The sequence below is a fragment of the Dipodomys ordii genome, unplaced genomic scaffold (genome assembly GCF_000151885.1).
Source record: "Dipodomys ordii isolate 6190 unplaced genomic scaffold, Dord_2.0 Scaffold40, whole genome shotgun sequence".
Lineage (NCBI taxonomy): Eukaryota > Metazoa > Chordata > Mammalia > Rodentia > Heteromyidae > Dipodomys > Dipodomys ordii.
Window position 1 is genome coordinate 1,009,004 of NW_012267256.1, and position 24,247 is coordinate 1,033,250.

At 43.2% G+C, this 24,247-nt stretch overlaps 1 protein-coding gene across 1 annotated transcript in view; it reads right to left on the bottom strand.

The window, feature by feature from the left end:
* Window positions 1–24,247, bottom strand: part of LOC105987186 (spermatogenesis-associated protein 31D1-like) — a 159,333-nt gene that overhangs the window by 39,400 nt on the left and 95,686 nt on the right. Inside the window, exons 6-7 of the mRNA XM_013018386.1 lie at window positions 7,241–7,266; window positions 6,672–6,770 (exon numbers count right to left, since the gene is read on the bottom strand). Coding sequence (XP_012873840.1) covers window positions 6,672–6,770; window positions 7,241–7,266 — 125 coding nt within the window. The remainder of the gene's footprint in view (window positions 1–6,671; window positions 6,771–7,240; window positions 7,267–24,247) is intronic.

Below are 24,247 nucleotides of genomic sequence, written 5' to 3' on the forward strand. Positions count from 1 at the left end.
GTTCTGCCAGAACTGTGCATATTTAACCTCCTTGTGCACATCATATTTGTAATGTCAACAATTTCTTTTTATAAAGTCAACTTAGATGACTTCCAGGATGACTTTCTGAATGCCAGCCACATACGCAGGAACCACGCTGGGTTTGATTCCCGTTCTCCGAGCTGGCATGGAAATCCTTGCCTGACTAACTCTGCCCCAAACCAAAGCTGCACTTTGACTTGTTTTGCTGCTTTGTTGACTTGTTTACTTCTCTGTTGAAGCACTTTCTATCTCCAAACCCTGATAAAGAGTAGATACCGAGTGAGTGTGCTTTCAACTACACTGTGGTTTCTGTTTCTTTCTTATTCTTAAGGATCCATGGACCCTAACCAGTTCTGGGATGGCTTAGTAAGCCAGTAACAGACAAAGGTAGCCTGACAGCTGAGATGACCTGAAGCTGACTCCATATGCACACAGCATCTCTAGCATTTCTGAAATAAACACTGTTCTAAAAAGTGATGAAGGGATTTAGGGTTTCAGTGAACCATGACCCCGGCGCATCAGCTGGATTGTTGTGTTTGTGTGCCTGCTACCAGAGTCCAGTCCCCAGAATAAAGCAGATTAAAAGAAAATTAAGCTTCAGAACTACTTCCCAAACAGATTTGGCCGTCCATATGGGATTACACACAGGATGACCAAGTTTCCCATAATCTGAACTCTTCATCCTAAACTAATGAGCAAAGTTGGGAACCCCAATTCATTGTGTCCGAAGGGCTAATTCTTTTAAATGAAATGTTCACAGACCCATGCCATTAATGCATATTGAAAAAGGAAGACAAGGAATAAAAGAAGCAATCACAGTCTCAAAGCGTTCAAGGTGGCAGGCCTGAGAAGGAAATTCAAGATTTTCACACTGCAGTGTTTATAACGGAAGGTTCTGCACAATGTGAAAGCTGAGAGCTGCACTCATACCCAGGGACATCTTGGATAAAAGAGGTCATCGGGCTTTATATTTAATAAAATGATCTTTCAGAGTTCTAAAGCTCAGACAGGAGACACTCCCATTGGGCTTCCAATGGCCTGATTTTAAATCAAATGAAAAATGTCATTGCAGATCAAATTGGTAAAAAGTATAGATACAAGAACACGTAAGAACAGAAGTAATTAATCAGGAAATGGAAACCGAGGAAGAATGTTGAGAAGTTACTTCGCTCTGCCCGAAGCGTCCACGCCATTCCTCTGCTCTCTTCTGAAAGTACCATGGTAGCCTTTTAGCGGTTCATTCATACACAAAACTGAGATCTGAGGATGGCCGTTCACAGCCCAGGCAGGGAAGACCAAGAGACTCTCACCTCCAATTAACCACCAAAAAGCCAGAAGTGGAGCTGTGGCTCAACTGGAAGAGCACTAGCCCAGAGTGGAGAAAGCTAAGGGACAGCGTCCAGGCCCTGAGGTCAAGCCGAGTACTAGTACTGAAAGAAAACAAAACAAAAGAATCAACATGGTCAGCAAGTGTCCACCAGGGCTGTCTCACAGACATACAGCATTTCCCACCTGTACTTAGTTCTTACTGCAAAGCTTTGGTGACCTCCTAGCAGAAATTCTCCCTCAAGCAGTTTCCCGGCTGACATAGACTTCAGCAGCAGGACTCGAGCAGGAGGCAATGATACGTGAAATACTCCAAGATAATTTTCACGGAAGAATGATACCCAGACATGTTTCTGGCTTAGCATTTAGAGCAGAAATCATTGTTTTGCATGTTTTCATCACCAACAGAGAGCACATTTGCAAGTTCTGCAGATTAAATTTATTCCAAGGGTTCTTAGTGTTCAAAGGCCAAAAGGACTTTTAAAAGACTCGAATGTAAATCTTTCCTGTTAAAATCTTGCCTGAGTCAAATTTATTGTTCCTTTCTAAAATTGCAGAATGATTATGGTAATTCTTCATATAACCAATGACTATTAACTCTCCCTTTATTCCAAATACCTCTCCTTAAAGCTAAATAATTCAAATCCTTCTATGTGGAGTCATACTTCAACATACACAACAGCAACACGTGGAACAGTCCTGCCCAGCAGAACTGTCTGTAATGATGAAATGTTCTGTTTCTCCACTGTCCAGTGGGGTAACAACTGCCCCATTACACTACTGGGCATTTACAATATGGCTAGTGATACTGAAGGTTGGAATTCTTAATTTGAACTTAATTTGAAATAAATTTAATTTTAATTAATCTACATTCAAATTTAAATAGAAACATATGTCAAGTGGCTACCATACTGGATGATGTAGCACTGGACATTATCCACTTCCTAATTATCTTATTTAATTATAGAATCTGTCAAATGAAAAAAAGAGACCAATAAAGACCTAATTGATTCCCAGAGCTGGATTATTTGATTTTAAACATAGTGCCATGATGTCAATGAAAGCAATCACATGGATTTAATTCTTAGGGGAAAGCATATTATCTTTGCAAGCAAAAATAAAATATAAACATTAAGTAAGCCTAACATGAAAAGATCTAAATAAGAGAATAATGACTTCAGACATTTACCTTTGTAGGCAAAGGCCTGTTTATCGTTAGGTAGGAGAAACAAATTCTAGTTTTCTGTAACATAGTAGAGATAACCATTCTTAACAATCATTTATTATACCTTTCGCACTAGGCAGAAGAAGAGTTTGAATGTTCTCATCCTTGACATATAATAAATGTTTGAGGTGGTAATTACCTTGATTTGCCCTTTGCCCATTGTATGTATGTATCAAGTATTACACTTAACTTCATATGTTACACATATCATATCTCAATTTTTAAAAATTTAGCCCGGCACGGATGGCACATGCCACCTAGGTGAGCATGGTAGAATGCAGTCATGAGCTGGGCAGCAGTGGCTTGTAACCGTAATCCTGCCTACTCAGAAGGCTGAGATCTGAGGACTGCATATTCAGCCAGCCCAGGTAGGAAAGACCATGAGACCTTTATTTCCAGTTAATCACCAGACAGAGAGAGAGAGAGACAGACAGACAGACAGACAGACAGACAGAGACAGACACTCAGAGAAAGTGGAGCTCTGGCTCAAGTGATAGAGTATTAGTCTTAAGAAAAAAAAAATCTCAGGGCCAGTGCCCAGGCCAGGACCAGCATAAACGCATATGCACATGAGCACGCGCACACACACACACACACACACACACACACACACACACACATAAATAATAGGTAGATGCTGATATGTAAACTTAAAGCCCTTTATTGATTGCATGGTAAATTGTACTGACTTAGTCATAGTTGATAGGTGATGTTTGAGTCTGAGCTCCATTTTCTTAGATACACAACACAAATAAGAACATATTTTCTTCCTACTGAGATTCTTCTTTCTTTAAGTGAGTTAATCTTAATAGGCCAAACAGCCAAAGACTGACTACTATGGAATTTCCATGGACTAATACGTGCACTTATATTAATACCAAATCATTAGAAATCTCATTGTCAGCTAGGTATGAACCCCCTAACTGGTTATTTAATTTATGCCATTATCTTTTTCCAGGAACGTAGACACAGTACTGAATCTGTTCTTTAGTATGAATTGATTTACTAAGCACTGCTCCAGGTGTTAGGAAGACACTATAATGTAAATTAAGACTCTGATTCCAATCTGAAATTAAATAGCCAGGTGATGGTGGCTCATGCTTGTAATCCTAGCTACTCACAAGGTAGATTTCAGAAAGATCAAAGTTCAAGGACAGCCCAGGCAAAGAGTTTGGAAGACCCCATCTCACCTAATAAACCGCAACTGCGTGGGCACGCGAGAGGTGGAGACTCGAGGATAGTGGCTCAGACCAGTCCAGCGGGAACGCCCAGGCGGCAGGCAGAGCCTGCGAGGACTCCAGAGCCAGGACAGCACTGGTCAGGGCCCAGGCGTCAACCGCAGCGTCCACTGAGGCAAAGGGCTGCTCTGCCCCCACCAGCATGGCCTGCACTCAGCCTCCCCACATCGGGCTCCTCATCGCCAGCTGGCCTTCGTGCTATAGATTAAATGGGTTGGCACGAATGAACTTCAAGATAACAGGCCAGGGTCAGACCATCTGTGCTCAATTTTGCCCCCCAGATTCCTCAGACTCACAGGCATGGAGTGGCTGCTTGATCAATGAAAACTAAGCAAGGAAATGAACTGAATATTGTCACTGTGGTTAAAACATTTAATTCTACCAGGCTCCAGCGGCTCACTCCTGTAATCCTAGCTACTCGAGACACTGAGATCTGAGGTTTACAGTTCAAAGCCAGCTTGGGAAGGAAAGTCTGTGAGACTCTTCTCCAATCAACCACCAAAAAACCAGAACTGGAGCTGTGGCTCAAAGTGGTAGAGTGCTAGCCTTGATCAAAAAAGCTGGGGGAGGGGCTGGGAAAGTGGCTCAGTGGTAGAGCGCTTGCCTTGCATGCTCGAGGCCCTGGGTTCGATTCCTCAGCCCCACATAAGAAAAAAGAAAAAAGCCGGAAGTGGCGCTGTGGCTCAAAGTGGTAGAATGCTAGCCTTGATCAAAAAAGCTGGGGGACAGCACCCAGGCCCTGAGTTCAAGCCCCACAATGGACATATATATATATATATATATATACATATACAGATGTATGTGTATATATGTATATATATACACACACACACTCATATACATCTATTTTAAAAGTCCTAATACCATGCTCGGGCATCATCTCTCTCTGGAGCTTGTCTCTGATTCTTCACCTCAGACAGAAATGCACTGCCCCTCTTAGTGAGGTTCTACACCTGTAAGGACTTCGCTCCTGCACATGCATCAAGGAGTTAAAGTTATTTGCATGCTTGTTTGTCATGTCTGCCAAAAAAGGTCCAAGCCACATCTGCGACACAGCTCAGAGCCTGGCACATAGAGTCTAGACGGAGGGTCTTCAAGGTAAAAGAGCAGGAGGTCTGCATTCTTCTCTTGAGTCTGTGACTCAGGGCTGTCATGAGCTTGTACAAAGCCCTTCTGTTCTGCATAATGAGGACATCAGACCAAACCAAATGTGCAAACTGCTGCCCTACAGGCCCAATGCAGGGCCTGGACATGGTTGTGGGCTTGACTAGCATTGACTAAAAGTCTTTGATCCAGGAGTAGTGGCTCACACCTGTCACCCTAGCTACTGGGAAGGCTAAGATCAGGAGGATAGTAATTCCATGCCAATGAAGGAAAAAGATGGTGACATCCCCAACCAATAGCTAGGTGTGGTGACATGTACCTGTCACCTCAAGTTGGTGTGAATTCAGTGGTTTTAAGCCAGTCTTGGCAAAAGAAATGTTTAGAACACTTCATCTCACAGAAACTGAGCGCAGTGGTGGGTACTTAGTATCCCAGTGACAGTAAGATATATAAAATAGGAGGACCACAGTCCTCCAGGCACAGGACTGGGGAAAGCAACACTATAGCTCAGCACACAAAATTAGCGAGAGGCATGGTACCGCGTTGGAATACCTGTCTAGTAAGCCCAAGACTCTGTGTTCAAACCCTGGTATCACTAAAAAAGAAAAAAGGCTTTAATGAAATTGGCTATTTGAGCATTAGAAAACTTCACATAAAGCTGAAATTTACATTTCAAGGCAGTTGTTGCCGTTCCCACATAACAGTAGCCCGAGTGGGCTGGGCTGCCCTGCCGGACAGGCTGGGGCCAGTCCTGGTGTGCATTTGGTGAGGGTTTTCTAATGTGATCTGACAGCACTGTGGGGGTTCTCTCCAGAACACGCAGCACACACGCATGCATGCACACACACACACACACACACATACCACGCATGCACACACACACACACACCACACATGCACACACACACACACCACACATGCACACACACACACACACACACACACACACACAAAGACCATTCTGAATGTGCTAACTCTGATAGCACTGTGGGGATTCTCTCCAGAACATGCAGCACACACGCATGCATGCACACACACACACACACACACACACCACGCATGCACACACACATACACACACACACCACGCATGCACACACACACACACACACAAAGACCATTCTGAATGTGCTAACTCTGATAGCACTGTGGGGGTTCTCTCCAGAACACGCAGCACACACGCATGCATGCACACACACACACACACCACACATGCACACACACACACACACACACACACACAAAGACCATTCTGAATGTGCTAACTCTGATAGCACTGTGGGGGTTCTCTCCAGAACACGCAGCACACACGCACACACACACACACGCACGCACCACACATGCACACACACACTCAGACCATGGAAAGGAGGCTGTGAGACCTGCTAAATGCTGTCACATTGGGCTGAAGTCCCCTGGCAATTAATGAAGAAAGGGAATGATATTAAATTGAGGAAGGGAAATAGAAAAAAAAAGGAAGAAGTGAGGGAGGCCTTAGCTATAGATTGTCCTACCCGAGGTATTACGGTACCCTGTGAGGGAAGTGAGATAGTTTTACAGCACCGGGTTTTTCCACACAGCAAAACAATCATTGTGCCTATGATCCTGGAAACACAGAGAATAGCTGAAGTGAAGACTGTGAGTCGATCATCACGAATTAGTGTGGCTTTGGGGGTTACTCCCTCGGGGATCGCTCCCTCCTGCTCCTCCTGGCCCTCTTACAGAGAGATGCAACTAGCAATTTGAAGTTTACACACCTTCACAGATGGGCTGTTCCCATCTGCGGCATAACCATAGCGTCCCAAGGCAAAGCTGCTGTTACTCACAGTATAATCAGCAGCACAGCAGGTGCTGAGCTGGAGAAGGAGCGAGGAGCACATTACTAAAAGGCCTGATGAGTCTAACATGGTGCTTGTCGCTAACAAGTACTGCTCTAGGAAAAGTAAAACGGCACACTCTCCGCGTGCATGGCATATACCCGAGATGCCCATGTGGCGTTTGCTTGGACAAATCAACACAAACCCCGCCTGCATTCTCTTTCAGTGCTCTTTTACACTGTCTCAGCACAAGGCCTATTAATAAGGAGAAAAATAACTTATTTTATTTGTTGTTCAGGGTTTAGGATTTGGGGTAAGGGATTTTTTGAGGAAACTCAACAGCATACTCAGTGAAAACTGTTCTGGTTTCTAAAATACCCGAAGCAGGCCAGGCGTGGCTTTCCACCAGTTGCTCTGGAGTCTCCTGAGCACTGCTCTCCAAGGGGCAGGCTGGAGAGCCCACTGGACATCTGAGAACGGGGACAGTAGTCTGTGAGCGCACACCATACTCTGTCCTGTTGAAGAACAACAGTACCTGCAGCCAGAGGGTGGGAGAGCACAGGTTTGGGATTAAAGGGCTGTGGTCCATCGGTAACCCTACACATGCCAAAAGTTTCCTTGGCAGCAATGTTAAACAGGTGAAAAAGACCATCTAAACCATGCTTCTGAAACTGTGAGATCTTCACCTGAGGATCTTATTAAATAGTTTTACATAAACAGATGAGAGTGAACCTAACTGTAGGAACTCATCCCCCTACAACAGAAAGTGGCCAAAGAGTATTGACTACAGTAACTGAGGGAGTGCATGGAGAATAGCTGAGAAATGCAAAGACCCCTACGATGGCTCCAGAGGGAGAACCGAGAACCCTGCCCCCCCGTCTCTGCCAAAAGGGACGGGACCCCAGCTGCCCGAGTAGCCCAGGTCACAGATGTGGGCACCGGCTCAGCCTCCCGAGTAGCCCAGGTCACAGGCATGGGCCACGGGCTCAGCCTCCCGAGTAGCTCAGGTCACAGATGTGGGCACCGGCTCAGCCTCCCGAGTAGCTCAGGTCACAGACGTGGGCCACGGGCTCAGCCTCCTGAGTAGCCCAGGTCACAGACGTGGGCCACGGGCTCAGCTTCCCGAGTAGCCCAGGTCACAGACGTGGGCCACGGGCTCAGCCTCCTGAGTAGCTCAGGTCACAGACGTGGCCACGGGCTCAGCCTCCCGAGTAGCTCAGGTCACAGACGTGGGCCACGGGCTCAGCCTCCTGAGTAGCCCAGGTCACAGACGTGGGCCACGGACTCAGCCTCCTGAGTAGCCCAGGTCACAGACGTGGCCACGGGCTCAGCCTCCCGAGTAGCTCAGGTCACAGACGTGGGCACGGGCTCAGCCTCCTGAGTAGCCCAGGTCACAGACGTGGCCACGGGCTCAGCCTCCCGAGTAGCTCAGGTCACAGACGTGGCCACGGGCTCAGCCTCCCGAGTAACTCAGGTCACAGACGTGGGCCACGGGCTCAGCCTCCTGAGTAGCCCAGGTCACAGACGTGGGCCACGGACTCAGCCTCCCGAGTAGCTCAGGTCACAGACGTGGCCACGGGCTCAGCCTCCTGAGTAGCTCAGGTCACAGGCGTGGGCCACGGGCTCAGCCTCCTGAGTAGCTCAGGTCACAGACGTGGGCCACGGGCTCAGCCTCCTGAGTAGCTCAGGTCACAGACGTGGGCCACGGGCTCAGCCTCCCGAGTAGCTCAGGTCACAGACGTGGCCACGGGCTCAGCCTCCTGAGTAGCTCAGGTCACAGGCGTGGGCCACCGGCTCTTGGCTCATGTCCTCATCCTCTGCATGCTCACTCATGACCCTGATTTCTCATAGCCCAGGCTCAGCTGAAAGCTCAGCTTCTGAAGCCCATCTCCCACAGAACAAGTAGACACAACTCACTGCCAAGAGCCTGACAGAACCTCAAGTGTCTGTACCCAGCCCAACAGCCAGTCAGTCAGCAAATCCAACCCCCGCCTGCTCCAGGAGGCCAGGCACACAGCTGGCAGGCCCACCGGCCTTGTCCTTCCCTATCCCAGACTCCTAGCCACTCAGGTCGCTGTCCACCCAGCAAAGCCCCAGCGCGCCCACTGTGCAAAAAACTGTGTTGCAGTACCCATGCCCCCCTGAATCTGGCCCCACAGTGAGACATGTACTGGTCCAGCTCCACCACAGGTGGAGCTATCCACCTATCCTCACGGAGGCTCTCCCACCCATCCACTGATCCCACCACACACCATCCAGTCAGCCCACAACACCCACGTGTACCTGAACTTGGCCTACTATCTATCTAGTCAATGGGCCTGTAGCCTCAGAGAGACAGCCTACAAATCCCACATGAACCTGAGATGGGAACAGGAGCCACAGCCTACGCACCCCACCACTAGTGGTGATGGCTGGGAGCCAACTATCTCACTGGAACATCTTGAGGCTGCCCCAAACAAACACCAGGTGTTTTCACCCTGCCCTAAGCAAACACCCTGCAGCTGCTTTGGCCAATGAAAAAGCTTCCTTATTCCAAGCATATAAATACCTTTGTGTGAAAAATAAAAACTGGCAGCTTGATCAGAATCCCTGTCTTGCTGTCATTCTTCCTGTCTCTTGTCCCTTCATTCCTTCTCGCTTAGGTTCATTGCCCTCGTTGAAGTCCTGCAGGTCGGGACAGTGATGCTCTGTGACCCAGGCCACACACAGGGATTACAGCTGAGGAATCTACACCAAAAACACCCTTTTGGGCTTCACCTAGAATCAATGACAACACACCATAGTCAAATGATACTCCAGAAACTGATACAAGCAAGAAAATATGCCTCACTCAACAGGGGGAAAAAAGCAAAGCAAAACCAACAGCAACATCAAAAAAGAATAAAACTCTATAGAAATCAAGAGATTGTTGTTCAAGGCCAACATGGGCAAAAAGAAATTCATCTCAACGAGTTGCTGGGCAATGTGGCACAGGCCTATTATCCCAGCTACAGGAAGAAACACAATGGCTGCATGCAGTGGCAAGTGCCTGGCATGAAATAGACATCCAAACTCAAGAAGGTGAAAGAATCCCAATGAAACTCAACAGAGAGATCACCTCATCAGCACATTATAATAAAGCTGTCAAACGTCAGGCAAAAACCAACTAATTAAAACATCAAGGAAATCATCACTTGAATTATTCAACAGAAATCATACTGTTAAGGAGAGAATAGCATGAACTGTTCATTGCACTAAAACGTAATAACAGTGAGCTGTACCAACAATATTATACCTAGCCAAGATACCCTCCAGAAATAAAGAAATAACCATGTATCTTTTGTGGGGCTGGTTTGGTGGAGATATATTGTTTCAATTTTTCTTTGCTATGGAAGGTTTTTATTTGACCTTTGGTTATGAAGGATTCAACTCCAAATGGATCAAAGACCTCGGAGTCAAAGCAGACACTCTGAAAACATTATAGGATGGAATAGCAGAAACCTTAGGTCTCCTTGGCACAGGCTTTTCTTAATAGAGACCCAGAAACAACAAATCAAAGAAAGGTTGAACAAATGGGATTGCATGAAATTGCAGAGCTTCTGCATGACAAAGAACATAGCTAGCAAGATCAATAGAAAGCCCACGGCTTGAGAGAAGATTGTTACTAGCCATACAATGGACAAGGGTCTCATATCTAAAATATACCTGGAACTCAAAACATTAAATCCCCCAAAACAAATCTTCAAAGAAACAACTGCCCAATAAATAAGTGGGCTAAAGACTTAGAGAGAAACTTCTCTGAAGAGGAAAGAAGGATGGCCAATAGATACCTGAAGAAATGCTCAACCTCCCTAGCCATAAAAGAAATGCAAATCAAAACAACATTGAGATACCACCTCACTCCAGTTAGAATGGCTATAATCAAAAAACTCTAAAAACAACAGATGCTGGAGGGGATGTGGACAGAAGGGAACCCTACTGCATTGTTGGTGGGAGTGTAAACTTGTTCAACTACTTTGGAAAGCAGTATGGAGGTTCCTCAAAAGACTCCACATAGAACTCCCCTATGACCCAGCAATCCCACTTCTGGGCATTTCCCCAAATGATAACAAACAAGACCATACTAAAGCTACCAGCAAAACTATGTTTATTGCAGCATTATTTACCATAGCTAAGATATGGAACCAACCCGGATGCCCCTCAGGAGATGAATGGATTAAGAAAATGTGGTATATATACACAATGGAATTCTATGCCTCCATCAGAAAGAATGACATTGCCCATTTGTTAGAAAATGGAAAGACTTGGAAAAAATTATATTAAGTGAAGTAAGCCAGGCCCAAAGAAACATAGGTCCCATGGTTTCCCTTCTTTGCAATATCTAGTATGTGTCTGAGTCAATCAGAAAAGGTCAGATAAGTTGATGTTAGGGGAATGTATTTAAATATTTTTTTTCTTTCATGCAACTGTTTCTAACATATTCATAAGATGATTTATATGTTGCTTTGTATGTCCCTCCTCCAGGGTATAACCCCTGCTTTCACTGTATTTGATGTTGGTATAATTTGTGGAGGGGAAGGGCAAAAACAAATCATTTAACTAGGGATACAGGTGGACCCATTGCAACAATGAAATGTACAAGTTGTTATGTCGAAAAACGAACTTTAAAATTTTGGTGGGGGGAAGGATAGGGTGGGGGGAAGGTGGGGGGTAGGATAGGAAGGGATGGGAAGGGGAAACAAAGGAGGAGGCTACAATGCTTGATAAGAAATGCACTCATTACCTTGCCCATGTAATTGTAACTCCTCTGTACAGTATTCTCACAATAAAAAAATAATTAAAAAAAGAAATAACAGAGAAAAGTTATCCATAGCATAGCAAAGTAGTCATAACTGAAGAATTTATCACCTCGAGATTGAACTTACAAGGTATTATTATAAATTAATAAACAAAGACGTACACACATACACACTGGCATGATGAGCAAGGGAAAGTGTCCTATACTATTGGTGGGGATTTAAATTAGCACAGTTGCTTATTTACCCATAATAGCATTACATTATGGGCATTTACAATGTTCAAGATCTGAAATCAACCTATGTATCAACCAATGGGTAAAGAAAGAAAATGTGAAGGCCAGCCTTACAAAACGATAAAAGTTTATTTTTTGCAGCTATCTGGGTGAGCTGGAGGACATTATTCTAAGTAAAATAAGAAAGCATGGAGACAAATATCACAGGTTATCAGTTGCATGAAGAAGCCAAAAAAAATGGATCTCCTATTAGTTGATCTCATACAAGCACAGTGAATGTGTATAGCATTGCAGTTGGATAGAAATAACTTTCCTTGTTCTATGGCACTATGGAGAAGTTATGGTGACAGCTAATTTGTCTATTTCAAATTAGCCAGCAGAGAGGGAAGATTTTAAATATTCTCAGCACAAGAGAAATTATAAATGTTTGAGGTGTAAGATATACAATTACTTTCATTTGATCATTTCACATTGTATACATATATTCAAATAAAATCCTGTAATCCATAAATATATATAATTATTATGTCACAACTAAAATTTTACATTTTAATTTTTAAAAATATACCTGGGCGCCACCCTGAGTGTGACTTGTTGGCTATACACTGTATTTGAGAATAGGTAGTTTTTAAACAGCAAAATTCCTTGTGTTTACTGTCTTGTGGCAACTCAAGGGGCTAAGACTAACTCTGATTTCCAGAAGAGTCAGGTGACTTGTCTAAGGGCACGTAGCTAATAACAGAACTGCTGGCCAGCACTCCTTCTACACCATGGATTCTCCAAGCCCGCTTCCCACAGCCTTGTGCAATCAATAATGACAAAGAGAGGGAGAAAAAATGGCAGCTTTGGTTCCCCAAATTCCACCAAGAATGATATAAAGGTATAAATGTCCATGTATCAGAGGAATACACGCAACTAGTGAGACAAGTGTGTAACTGGTGGAGGAATCGCTTGGCTGCAGTTGACGATACTCACAAGCAGAATAAGGTCGCTAAAGTTCTGTCAGCAGGACAACCCATTAGACACCAAGTGCACACAGCAAGATGGATTAACACAGCCCTGAGAACACAGCAAAACACTGGGGAGGTGCCACGGCTGGAGCTGGGCAGGAAATCAGGCTGCCTGCCAGGGGAGAAAAGTAATAATTCACGAAACTTGGTGGACTAGGCATGCTACTTCTAAACATTTCTAAAACATATGCAGAAACAAAACAAATGTGGGGAGTTTGTATCGGAACTAAAGTGAATGTTGAAATTCATAGAAGATGGAGTCAAAAAGAAGACTCTGTATGAATGACTGGACCTTGCTGTTACTTGTAAGGAACGTTATAGCATTGCCATTTTACAAATGAGGAAGATGAGTTGTAGATAGGGTCCCTTATACCAACGTTCAAATGAATGTGAAATCTCTGATCTCTGCCACCCCACACTGGGCCCTGTAGCCAAATTAAACATTTATAATCCTAGCTAGTCAGGAGATTGAGATCTGAGGATCACTGTTTGAAGCCAGCTTGGACAGACAAATCCCAGAGACTCTTATCTCCAACTAAACAGCAAAAAGAAAGAAGTGGACGTGTGGTTCAAGTGGTATAGTGCCAGCCTTGAATGAAAAAGCCAGGCAAGAGCATAAGGTACTGAGTTCAAGTACTAGTATTGGTACAAAAAAGAAAAGAGATGGGGGGAGAGGAAAAAAGGAAGAAGGGAAGAGAAGGAAGGAAGGAAGGAAGGAAGCAAGGAAGGAAGGAAGCAAGGAAGGAAGGAAGGAAGCAAGCAAGGAAGGAAGGAAGCAAGGAAGGAAGGAAGCAAGGAAGGAAGGAAGGAAGCAAGCAAGGAAGGAAGGAAGCAAGGAAGGAAGGGCAGATGAAGACATTTCAGGTTAAACTATCAATCTTCCCCAAATCTTCAACTTGTATATGCAGCAGGAACAAAATACTATGATGATGTCATCCCTTGTTCCTGCTGTTCTGTGGGAGAGAAAAAAAGACTACTTTTAGGTAGATAGTTTGACAAAGACAAAACAAAATAAAACGTCCCTTTGGCCGTTTGTCTCTGGATTTTGCAAAAGTAGAAGTTAAGTCCTTTTAAACCGAGGTTGCATGATGGCAGTCTAACGACCAGCTCCAGCCTGAGCACCTGCTTCATTTAAAAACGTGCATTGCGACACTGCTGGCTCTTACAGTACTTTTAAATTTAGGAGTTTTAATAGTTGTCACGTAGAAAGGTAGATTTATGTTATCTCACCCAATAGTGAGAAGATGCAATGAGAATCACAGTTGGAGCCAAACTTGGCAGAAAATCTGCAAACCTCTTCTCTCCAAGTAACCCGTGAAGAGCTGGTACTGGAGGCATGGCTCAGGGAGTGGAGTGAAGAGCAAAGCAAGAGCCCACGCCCCGCGTTCCGCCCCTGGCAGTGGCTGGTGGGAGGGGCTCCAGACACCTCGCACGGGCGCTCGGTCCTCTCGCCTGTGGTCAGCAGCAGTCTGTGGACCAGGTGCAAACTCCCCATTCACCCAGCCCCATTCACAAGCTGAAGTTGAATTCTAATCGCTACAGAGTCCGATGAGGGACGTGAGTTCAAACCTTCATCTGCCCTGGGACAGGCACCATCACTGATGAACTGCTTCTTACATCAAAGGTATCATCTAATACACATCACAAGGCCTTGTTTATCTCAGGAAAAACTGGAGACATGTGTCTCATACTAGCTGCCTAGGTGTGTGTGTGTGTGTGTATATATATATATATATATATATATATATATATATATATATATACCAGATTCCAGAGATAAAGGCATTTGTAAATGTTGCTTTTTAGGAGCAGGTGAGATGAAAAGCCAGATGCTAACTTCCTCTCTGTAATAACGCAGAAAGCTTTTTGAATAGAGGTAGAATGGGGTTATGGATTTGCTATACATGGATGAGAACCTAGAGATAAAGTAAAATGTTTTCTTATTTCTTATTATTTTATTTTCGGTTAGCCTAAGTCAACATGGAGCTGTTAGGACTCTGAACAGAGAAAACCCTGTCAAGGTTACTCCTGCTGAGAAGGAGAGCGGGGCGTGAGGATGGAGAGCAAGCACACCGGCCCGTGCACTGGAAGCTATGGGAGCTCTTCTCTGTCCTGTAATCTACTGAATCATCTGCTGGCCTTGGGTAGAGTCTGTACAAGCTGGAGTTGAATTCTAATCGCTACGGAGTCCGATGAGGGACGTGAGTTCAAACGTGTGCACCATCTAGCAAGAGAGTGCGGCAGCTGCTGCAGAAGAGTGCCACAGTCCCCGGGATGCAACCCTCAGAACGGGACATTTCCTTGAGATGCCGGGCATGTCCGGAGGGGTCCCAGCCTCAAGACAAGTCTCCCTGGGGTTCTCTGCTGGATGTGGTCATGAAAAAGTGAACTATTACCACTCCAACACAGAAGGCCCTGGCATCTGGAGAAAGGGAGACGCTTGGCTGACTGGTGAGGTATGTGGTGACACTTGTTCGCTTGCTTATCTTTCTGAAGGATGTTGCCAACTGGCCTTAAATCAAAATGACAATGATGAAAAGAACAAATCATGTTAACGTGCAACATATATCTATGCTTTCTTGCAACATTTTATGGTTTTATCATCCATGCAAAGAACCAGACTATTCAGAAATTAGGAGACGCATTGAACCCATATGAATTGATTCACTTATCTTCAGATCTTATATATATATACATATATATACATATTTATGTATATATATATACATATTTATGTATGTATATATATGCAGTACATAGATGGTTCAAGAATCTAAATAATTATTCATTTAAAGTGGAAATGTTTTTTTTTAACTTATCATGAGGAAAATGTCAGAGGGCTGAGTGACCTGTTCACAAACCTGTGATCGGAAGACTCAGGTTTTGCTGAAAACAGCTGGGGCAGCAGAGGTACCCTGAGGGTCTGCTCTCACCGCTGATGTGGCTGGGGTGGGTGGCAGTCACAGATCACCTTCAGTGCAGAAGTTAGCATGTTTGCTCAGGGCTTCTTATCCAAGAGCGTCGTTAGTAACTGTGTGATGAGATCCCATGCCATTTACCAGTTATTCCGCAACAGACACCTTTGTGACCCATCCGTTATATCTACCCTGCCAAGAGTACAACTATATATAGAGAGAAAAAAAATAGTGCTCACAGAAGAAACTCACTATTCAAGACCCACTACTACAAGAAATCTAAAACCTACTTCTTATACTTGGTTGCTCTTCTGGAACATTTATACTGGCCAAAGCAATAATTATTGATAAATGAGCTTCAAAGTCATCCTTTGGCACCACAGATTGGTAATAACATCTGTGTAAACATAATATCACAACATAAACACTCAAAGCCACAGAAAAGAAAATAATGCTGTTTAGTTTGGTTTCATTTAGGGGAGCTTATTATGTTTTTTTGAATAAGCCGTTCTGTCTATAAAACTCAGCTAGCAAATCTGCCTTGCCTATTATCACTGGGAGGGGAATGTAGCAAAGAGATGGAGGGTTTCATGCAATTTGTTGAACTAAATTTAACAGGTTTGGCTGGGAGTGTCAACTTATTTTTATATTCTATTTGTGCTATGTTTGTAATAGATTCACACACATGAATAAAAACAGAAAAATCTGTACACATCGTGCAGCTGGTTTGATAATGTTTTCATCAGAGCATTGCATACTTCTAATTAGAAAGCGTCAGAGAGGTTTGGGCGACAGAGCTGCTTGTATCATCTTCAATTGCAAAAATTCCCAAGACTGCAGAAACACTTGCTCTAGCCTCATTTGTGAAAGGGACCAGGTTCATGAAATTTAGGATGACCTACTTGAGTAAGTGAGCACCAAAATGATATATCATAAAAGATAATGGGTGGAACTCATTTGTCCCAGAATCCACATGGAAATGCATCTGTGACTGAAGAAAAGAGAAGAGCTATGTCCAAGACACAGGTCAGGAAAACGAGTGTTAAATGAGAGCAAGCATTCCAAACAATGTGAACTCATCATCAGCACAAGGAGACAATGTAACTGAGAAGTCATTTGAGCAATGTACTCCTAAAACTGGTTAACAGCTCTGGTTTTTAACAACTCTGGCTTATTCATTGAAATGGCAGAATGGAAGTTAGAAAATGTCAGGGGAGTAATCCCAGTGACTCAGGAAGATGAAATCTGAAGATCATGATTTGAGGTCAACCTGGGCAGGAAAGTCCAATGAACCAGCAAAGAGCCAGAAGTGGAGCTGTGGCTCAAGTGGTAGAGTGACAGCCTTGAATGAAAATCCTTAGGGGAAATGCCTAGGCCTGGTGCTAAAATCCTACTACTAGTACACACACACACTGTGGAAACAATAACTAAAGTGTGTTGGTCATCAGGAGTTTTCCCTGCTGACACTGAGAAACCAACAGTGACCACATGGCAGACATGTGTAAATACATTCATTGACCTAACATGGAAGAGGAGGAAATCCCTAGCAAGGCACAAGTCTACAATCAGAACCTCAGATTCTCCAGGGATACAAGATTACAATGTGCAGGTAGCTGGCTTTGAGTTAAATGGCCATTTATTTAAATGGGCCACAGTGTCTGCTATTGAAGTTTTTACCTCTGATGTTTGAAAGAGCATCCACAATGAGTGGGGGAAGAGAGAAAGCCAGCCAACTCCTCCTTGCCCTCAATTAAAGTCCTGGGTCTTTGTCAAGGCTCCTAATCAGTCTTCTTTTATGCTTGACAGAGCAAAAGCAGGTGAAAAACACTGATCTGAATCTCCTAGCCTTTCCCCAGGCACCAGCCTTAATAAGGTTTCTATGTCAAAGAGATATTATAACACCTTCTTGCTCATCCGGCAGGCGGTCTCAAGCTATGTCTGTTCGGACCAAGTTAAAGGTGAGGGTGTAGGACCCCACAGACAGGTGAGGCAGAACATAAACTCTTGACAATTCCTAAAGGAAACCAGCACCTCTCACAGAGCAGAGAAAGTGAGCGGTGAGACGGCCACATAGGTTAAGGAGACAAAAACAATGGATCACCTGAAAACAAACAAACACTACTAAACACTACTAAAGAAAAAATGCCCAGAAACTAGTCCACTCCACTGGTCATAGCTACCTCTGAGGAGTACAAATTCACCTTTTAGTCCATCAGAATGGCCCATAAAGCCTCCAAAATACCATTTAAGGTGTTGACAATGGTGATCATTTGTACACATAAATGAAAACAGCGTCATGAAACCCACTGAAAACTGCTACGGAGGAAGGGAAGAGAAAGGTTAAGAAACAGTAAGGGAGGGTGTGGAGTTGATCCAAGTATATTACACACACGCGCGCGCGCGCGCACACACACACACACGGACACACACACGGACATATCACAATGAAATATCTTTTTACCATCAGTGGCTCACACCTGTGATCCTAACTACTCAAGAGGCTGAGATCCAAGGATCTCAGTTCATAGCCAGCTCTTGGGACAGACAAATCTGAAAGACTTTCATCTCTAATTAACCAGCAAAAAAAAAAAAAGCCACAAATAGAGCTGTGGCTCAAGGGGTAGAGTACCAACCTTGAGCAAAAAAAGTGAAATGAGAGAGGGCATGAGGCTCTAAATTCAAGCATCAGTACTGGCATAAAAGAAAATATAACGTCTTTCTCACTTGCTCATTCACCTTAACTGTATTAACCTTTTAGTTAATTTAGTGTCTATGTATTTAAAAGCAAGACCTTTTACTAAAATTAATCAAATTCATTCACCTTATTTTCTATCAGTACAATTTTTGTTTATATCCTTTTAAGTACATAGCATTACAAGTACTTAATATTTTTAAAATGTCATCTTAAAAAGTCCCTTCTAGCAACCACTTCTCTTATAATTAGTGTTATTACTCTAACATTTTTGAATGCCATTGTCCCTATCCTTCTTTGTATTTCTAGATTACATTTTTGCTCCATTCTTAAGGAGTGTTTGTAAGAAATTTTCTTCTTTTTTAAAGTCTTGTGAATGACTTTAATTGCTCAATTTTCTTTAAAAAATCATTTTTACCTTCATTCTCTGATCTATCTTCAGACTTTAAAGGAAAACGTTAGATGTTTACCTAATTTGTGTCTGCCCCTACACAAGGCACCATGAGAAAACAAAAGAGATAGAACCCATTGTCTCTATCTTTTAAAGACTTTCTGCTGCAAACACAAAGGACATGGGACCCTTGAAATTTTTATTTCCTGCTGAAGACATAGGAAGTTATATAAATGATAGTGAAGCATTTGCCATCATGTGCAGAATGGTATGGACTGAGCATGTTACAGAAACTTTTAGAAAGAAAACACCACCAGCACCAGGCACCGATGGCTCACACCTGTAATCCTAGCTACTCAGGAGGCTGAGATCTGAGGATCTCAGTTCAAAGCCAGTTCAGGCAGGAAAGTGTGTAAGACTCTTATCTCCAATTAACAATCTGAAAACCGGCTCGGGTGGTAAAACACTAGCCTTGGGCTGAAGAGCTCAGGGACAGTGCCCAGGCCCAGAGTTCAAACCCCACACCCCCCCCCCAAAAAAAAACAACAGGAACAACAAAAAACTCACCATATTTCCCATTTCTCTAGAGAGTAATAATTATTTCTAAGTGTCATCTATTTTAAACTACAGATTGATCAAAATCATCATGCACATTTTCCCTAGCTGCTGAGATTGCTCCAGTTTCCTTTAGTTGGATTAGAAATGATCTGTCTTCAGTAGTCGTTGGTGCCTGACTTAGCAATCTGCAGTTACCACATTTAGTTCACCGGTTCCATTTTCTGTGAGTTGTCCTTCAGGCTGCCACAGTCATTCTGCACGTCTCTTCTCCAAGCCTGACTGATGCAAGCTTCTAAACGCCCTGTCTTCACTTCTTCCTCTGTGCCATGCCATGGCTTTGTGCAGAATACATCCTGATTCACAGATCATCGCTTCCCCCCTTAGCTCATTTTCCTTCACACCTAGCACTAAAATGATCTTTCCAAGTCATCAGTCCCACCGGGCACCGTGGCTCACACACCTGTAATCTTACTTAGCTTCTCAGGAGGCTAAGATCTGAGGATTGTGGTTCAAAGCCAGCTCATGCAGGAAAGATTTATCTCTAATTAACCAAAAAAGGCTATAAGTAGAGCTGTGGCTCAAGTGGAAAAGTACTAGCCTTGAGCACAAAAGCTTAAAAATATCACCCAAGCCCAGAATTCAAGCACAAGGACTAGCAAAAAACAAAAACAAACAAACAAAAGAACAGGAGTTAGCTGGGTGCTGGTGGCTAATTAACCACCAGAAAACCAGATGTGGTAGTGTGGCTCACAGTGGTGGAGTGCTAGCTAGGAACAGCACCCAGGCCTTCAGTTGAAGCTCCATGACTGACAAAAATCACCCAAATGAACAGGAGTTGGGGGCTGCTGGTTCATAACTGTATTTCTAGCTATACTCGGGAGGTTGAGATCTGAGGGTCATGGTTTGAAGATAGCCCAGGCAGGAAAGTCCATGAGACTCTTACCTCTAACCACCAAAAATCCAGAAGTGGTCCTGAAGTTCAAGTGTGAAAAAGCTAAGGGACAGCACTCTGGCCCTGAATGGATGAAGAGAAGGAAAGAGGAAGAGAGAGAGAGAGAAAGAGAGCGAGAGAGAGCGAGAGGGGGGGAGGGAAAGACAGACAGACAGAGACAGACAAAGACAGAGAGAGAGAAGAGTGAGAGACAGAGGGGAGAGAGGGGGAGAGAGAGGGGAGAGAGAGAGAGAGAGAGAGAGAGAGAGAGAGAGAGTCCACGCAGTCCCCTCCTGTGTGTGGTTTAGGATGAAGTGCAGTCCCCTCTTCCAGACCTGCTCTGCCCATTCACAATCACTCTACCTTCCCATTTCATAGAACCCATCTCTTTCTGACCACCACAAGATTTTCCACAACCCCACGCTTCTACCCACTCTGTTCTCTTCAAGAATGCCTTTCCCTACTTCCTCCCACAGTGCCATTGTGAATCTTTTAGGCTGGATTAGGTTCCCTTTGCTTGTCTTCTAGCGCACTGGCTCCTGTGTAATATAGTGTTTTTTCATACATGCATCACATTTATTTAGGAAATTCACAGCTATCACCTCATCTCCTCAAGTTTATAGGTCACCGGTGTTTTTTTGCTCTGCCTGGCAATAGTAACTTATCAACAAACTTCGAGTGAATACATGAGTGAATTATAATTGAGAAAGTTGACTTCCAGTACTGACTAAAGAAATGAGATATTTGGCTGTGCATGGTGGCATACTCCTACAGTCCCAACACTCAGAAGGTGGGAACAGAAAGATGGTGAGTTTGAGGGCAGCGCTGAACTGCACAGCAACTTCCAGGACAGCCTGAGCTACATGGTAGGATTTTGTCTCAACAAAGAGGGGTGGGAGAGAGAAAAAGGAAGAGGAGAAAAAAATTAAAATCAGAACTAAAGTGTCTGGCCTATTCAAAAGCCCACAAGTATCCAGAACTTATTGGGATGAACGCCAGTACAAAAAAAAAATGGCTTGTCCGTGCACAGTCAAATACCAGTGCCTTGTGATGTGTTATAAATATTTTTCTCTCTCCAAGTCAGTCTGTGTAATGGCCAGTTTCAGAACTACAAAGATCTAATAGGTAAGAAAAAGAAACTAAATTCTTCATACACCATTGAGCCTGTTATCAAGTAAAAATTGTTCTTCAAACACTCCATTTAAGCTCATCAACTGCCAAGAAGGAGCTACTGGAATCACCAAACTCTTATCACAAAGAAAACTAAGATGTACTAAGGAATGCCAGGGAGGTGGGCAGTCCAAGAAGGAAAGTGAGTGAGTGTGTAGACTATTTTCCAGTGCCTTATGAATTCAAAGCTCTTTCCTTTACTCATTAACTCAGTTCTGAGCAATTGAACACCATCTCTACTTATTCAGATATAAATGTAAGGGAAAGAACTGAGGAATGATATTTTACTATTTTGCTATTGTAAGAATGTTTAATAGATTCACTAACCCTGTGCAAAGACAACAAAATGTTGTTGTCTTGTCACAAGAACCAATCACATTTAGCTATTAGTTTCTACTTCTAATGTAAATTTTGAGACTTGGACTTTCCCACCTCAGATCTCTAATTTTGTATAGATTAGATAAGGTCTAGGGACTCCTAAGGGTCCTGAGAGTATGAATACTGTGTTTAAAAGGTTACAACTACTTCCACATGAGTAAAAAGATGGATATTTGTTGGAGCTTTTGTTACAGTGGCATTACAGGGACTGAATATAAAAGTTCTCTGCCAGATATTAGAGCTTTGAAAAATTATAAGATGTTTATATAAAATATAAAATCAGGTGCCAATGGCTCACACACTTGTAATCCTAGCTGCTCAGGAGACTGAGGATCACTGGTGGAAGCCAGCCTGGGCAGGAAAGGCCCTGCGAGACTCGTATCTCCAATTAACCACAAAAACTGGAAGTAACACTGTGGCTCAAGTCACAGAGCACTACCACTGAGAACAAAGAGGCTCAAGGACAGTGTCCGGCCCTGAGTTCAAGCCCCCAACTGACAAATAAGTCATGTTTCTCACTATTTAGTTGAGGAAACTAGTTACTTTTATTTAAAGCATTCATTTATTTATAACTAATATAAATAGTTATTTATAAATTCATGAATAATGTACAAATCCTTACTTATAATAGCATATGATAAATTTACTTGTTAGTGAATCATAAATTTTTGAAGTGATAAGATGAAGAAGGCTTGACTTCATCCCTAGATGAATCCACGAGGACTAGCTGGAGGAAGGGAATCCTGGGAACATATTCTTGAAGGTGTTGTCTATCCCATTTCTCCTTCCTGGCCACCATGCAGTAAGCAACTTTGCTCTGTCACACAATCTTTCCAAAATGATGTTCTACCTGATCAGCAGGTGCATAACAGCAGAACAAGCTGGCCATGGGCTGACACCATTAAACCTGTGAGCCTGTGGGCTGTGAAGGTGGCTCAGTGGTAGAGTGCTTGCCTTGCATGCATGAGGCTCTGGGTTCGATTCCTCAGCACCACATAAGCAGAAAAAAAAGCTGGAAGTGGTGCTGTGGCTCAAGTGGTAGAGCGCTAGCCTTGAGCTGAAGAGCTGAGGGACAACACCCAGGCCCAGAGTTCAGGCCTCACGACCAGACCCCCAAAAAACAAACAAACAAACAAACCTGTGAGCCAAAAATAAATCCTTCCTCCTATAAGCTGTTCTATCAGGTATTTTGTCATCAAAATGAAAATGTGACTGACACAAGGAGAGACCATACTTCTACAATTTTTGAACTGAAAAAAAATAAATGAATAGAACTGAGCCAGGTGGTGGTAGCTAAAGTCTGTAATCCTAGTTAGTCAGAGGCTGAGATTCTAAGAATCATGGTTCAAAGCCAGCCTGGGCAAAAAAGATCATGAGACTCTTTTCTCCAATTAATCACTGAAGGCAGAAGTGGAACTGTGGCTCAAATGGTACAACACTAGCTTTGAGCAAAAAGTTCAGGGACAGCGTCCAGGATGTGAGTTCAAGAACTGAGACTGGCAAAATGAAGAAAAAAGGAATAGAAAGGAGGAAAAAAATGAAAGAAAGAAACAAAGAGAACTGTCTAAAAGAATTCCAATAAGAGCAACAAGAAGGAAAGATCTTGCTTGAAGAAGTCCAAATGAAGGGTTCCCCATACTTAGAGGCATTAAGAACTAGATTGGCAGACTTTCAAAAGATCAAACATTTGGAAGGCTCAGAAGAGCAGGACTTGCCAGATTAATATACCAACCACTGACAAGAAGTCTGTCTATGTTAATTAAGCGTATTTATATATAAGTATAGTAAGAGTTCCTTCTCCATCTATCAGATAATCCCGACAACTAGGAAAGGAAAATACATCAGTCCTACCATATCCCACAGTATGGTAACGTTTGACAGTATAGTAAATTATCAGTATTTTGTTCCTACCCCAGTAGATGTAAACCGTAAACAGTATTTCCACTTTTAACAACTTTTAGCTAGAAAGACATGAAGACACAGCAAACGTAAGGTCATCATATAAAGAGGATGCTTACACCAGTTACAGAAAAGTGGATACTCCTGTTGAGCAGAGAATTATAATGGCTTTTTTTTCTCAAAAAGTAAGAACTAAGAGTGGAAACAATGGAAGGGGTGGCATTGATTATGATACATTGTACTCATAAACTGACATACTGAATTGAAACTCCTTTGCACGATTGCTTAAAAGAAATAAAAAGACAGACTTAAAAGAGAAAATAAGATTCTGATGAAATTGGGTGAAAGCGTCCAAGACTAAACATTTTCCCCTCATTCGCTAAGAGCATAACTCTATAAAGGAAAAGTAAATGTCAATGAATATCTAAAATAGGAAAGAAATGAGAATGTCAATAAGCAAAATACTAAGGAAAAAGTTGTGAATGACAGCATTTGTGGAGGTTTTAATAGCTAAGGGAATAAAAGAGTAGAATTCTTGATTTACTGGGAAATGTACATTGG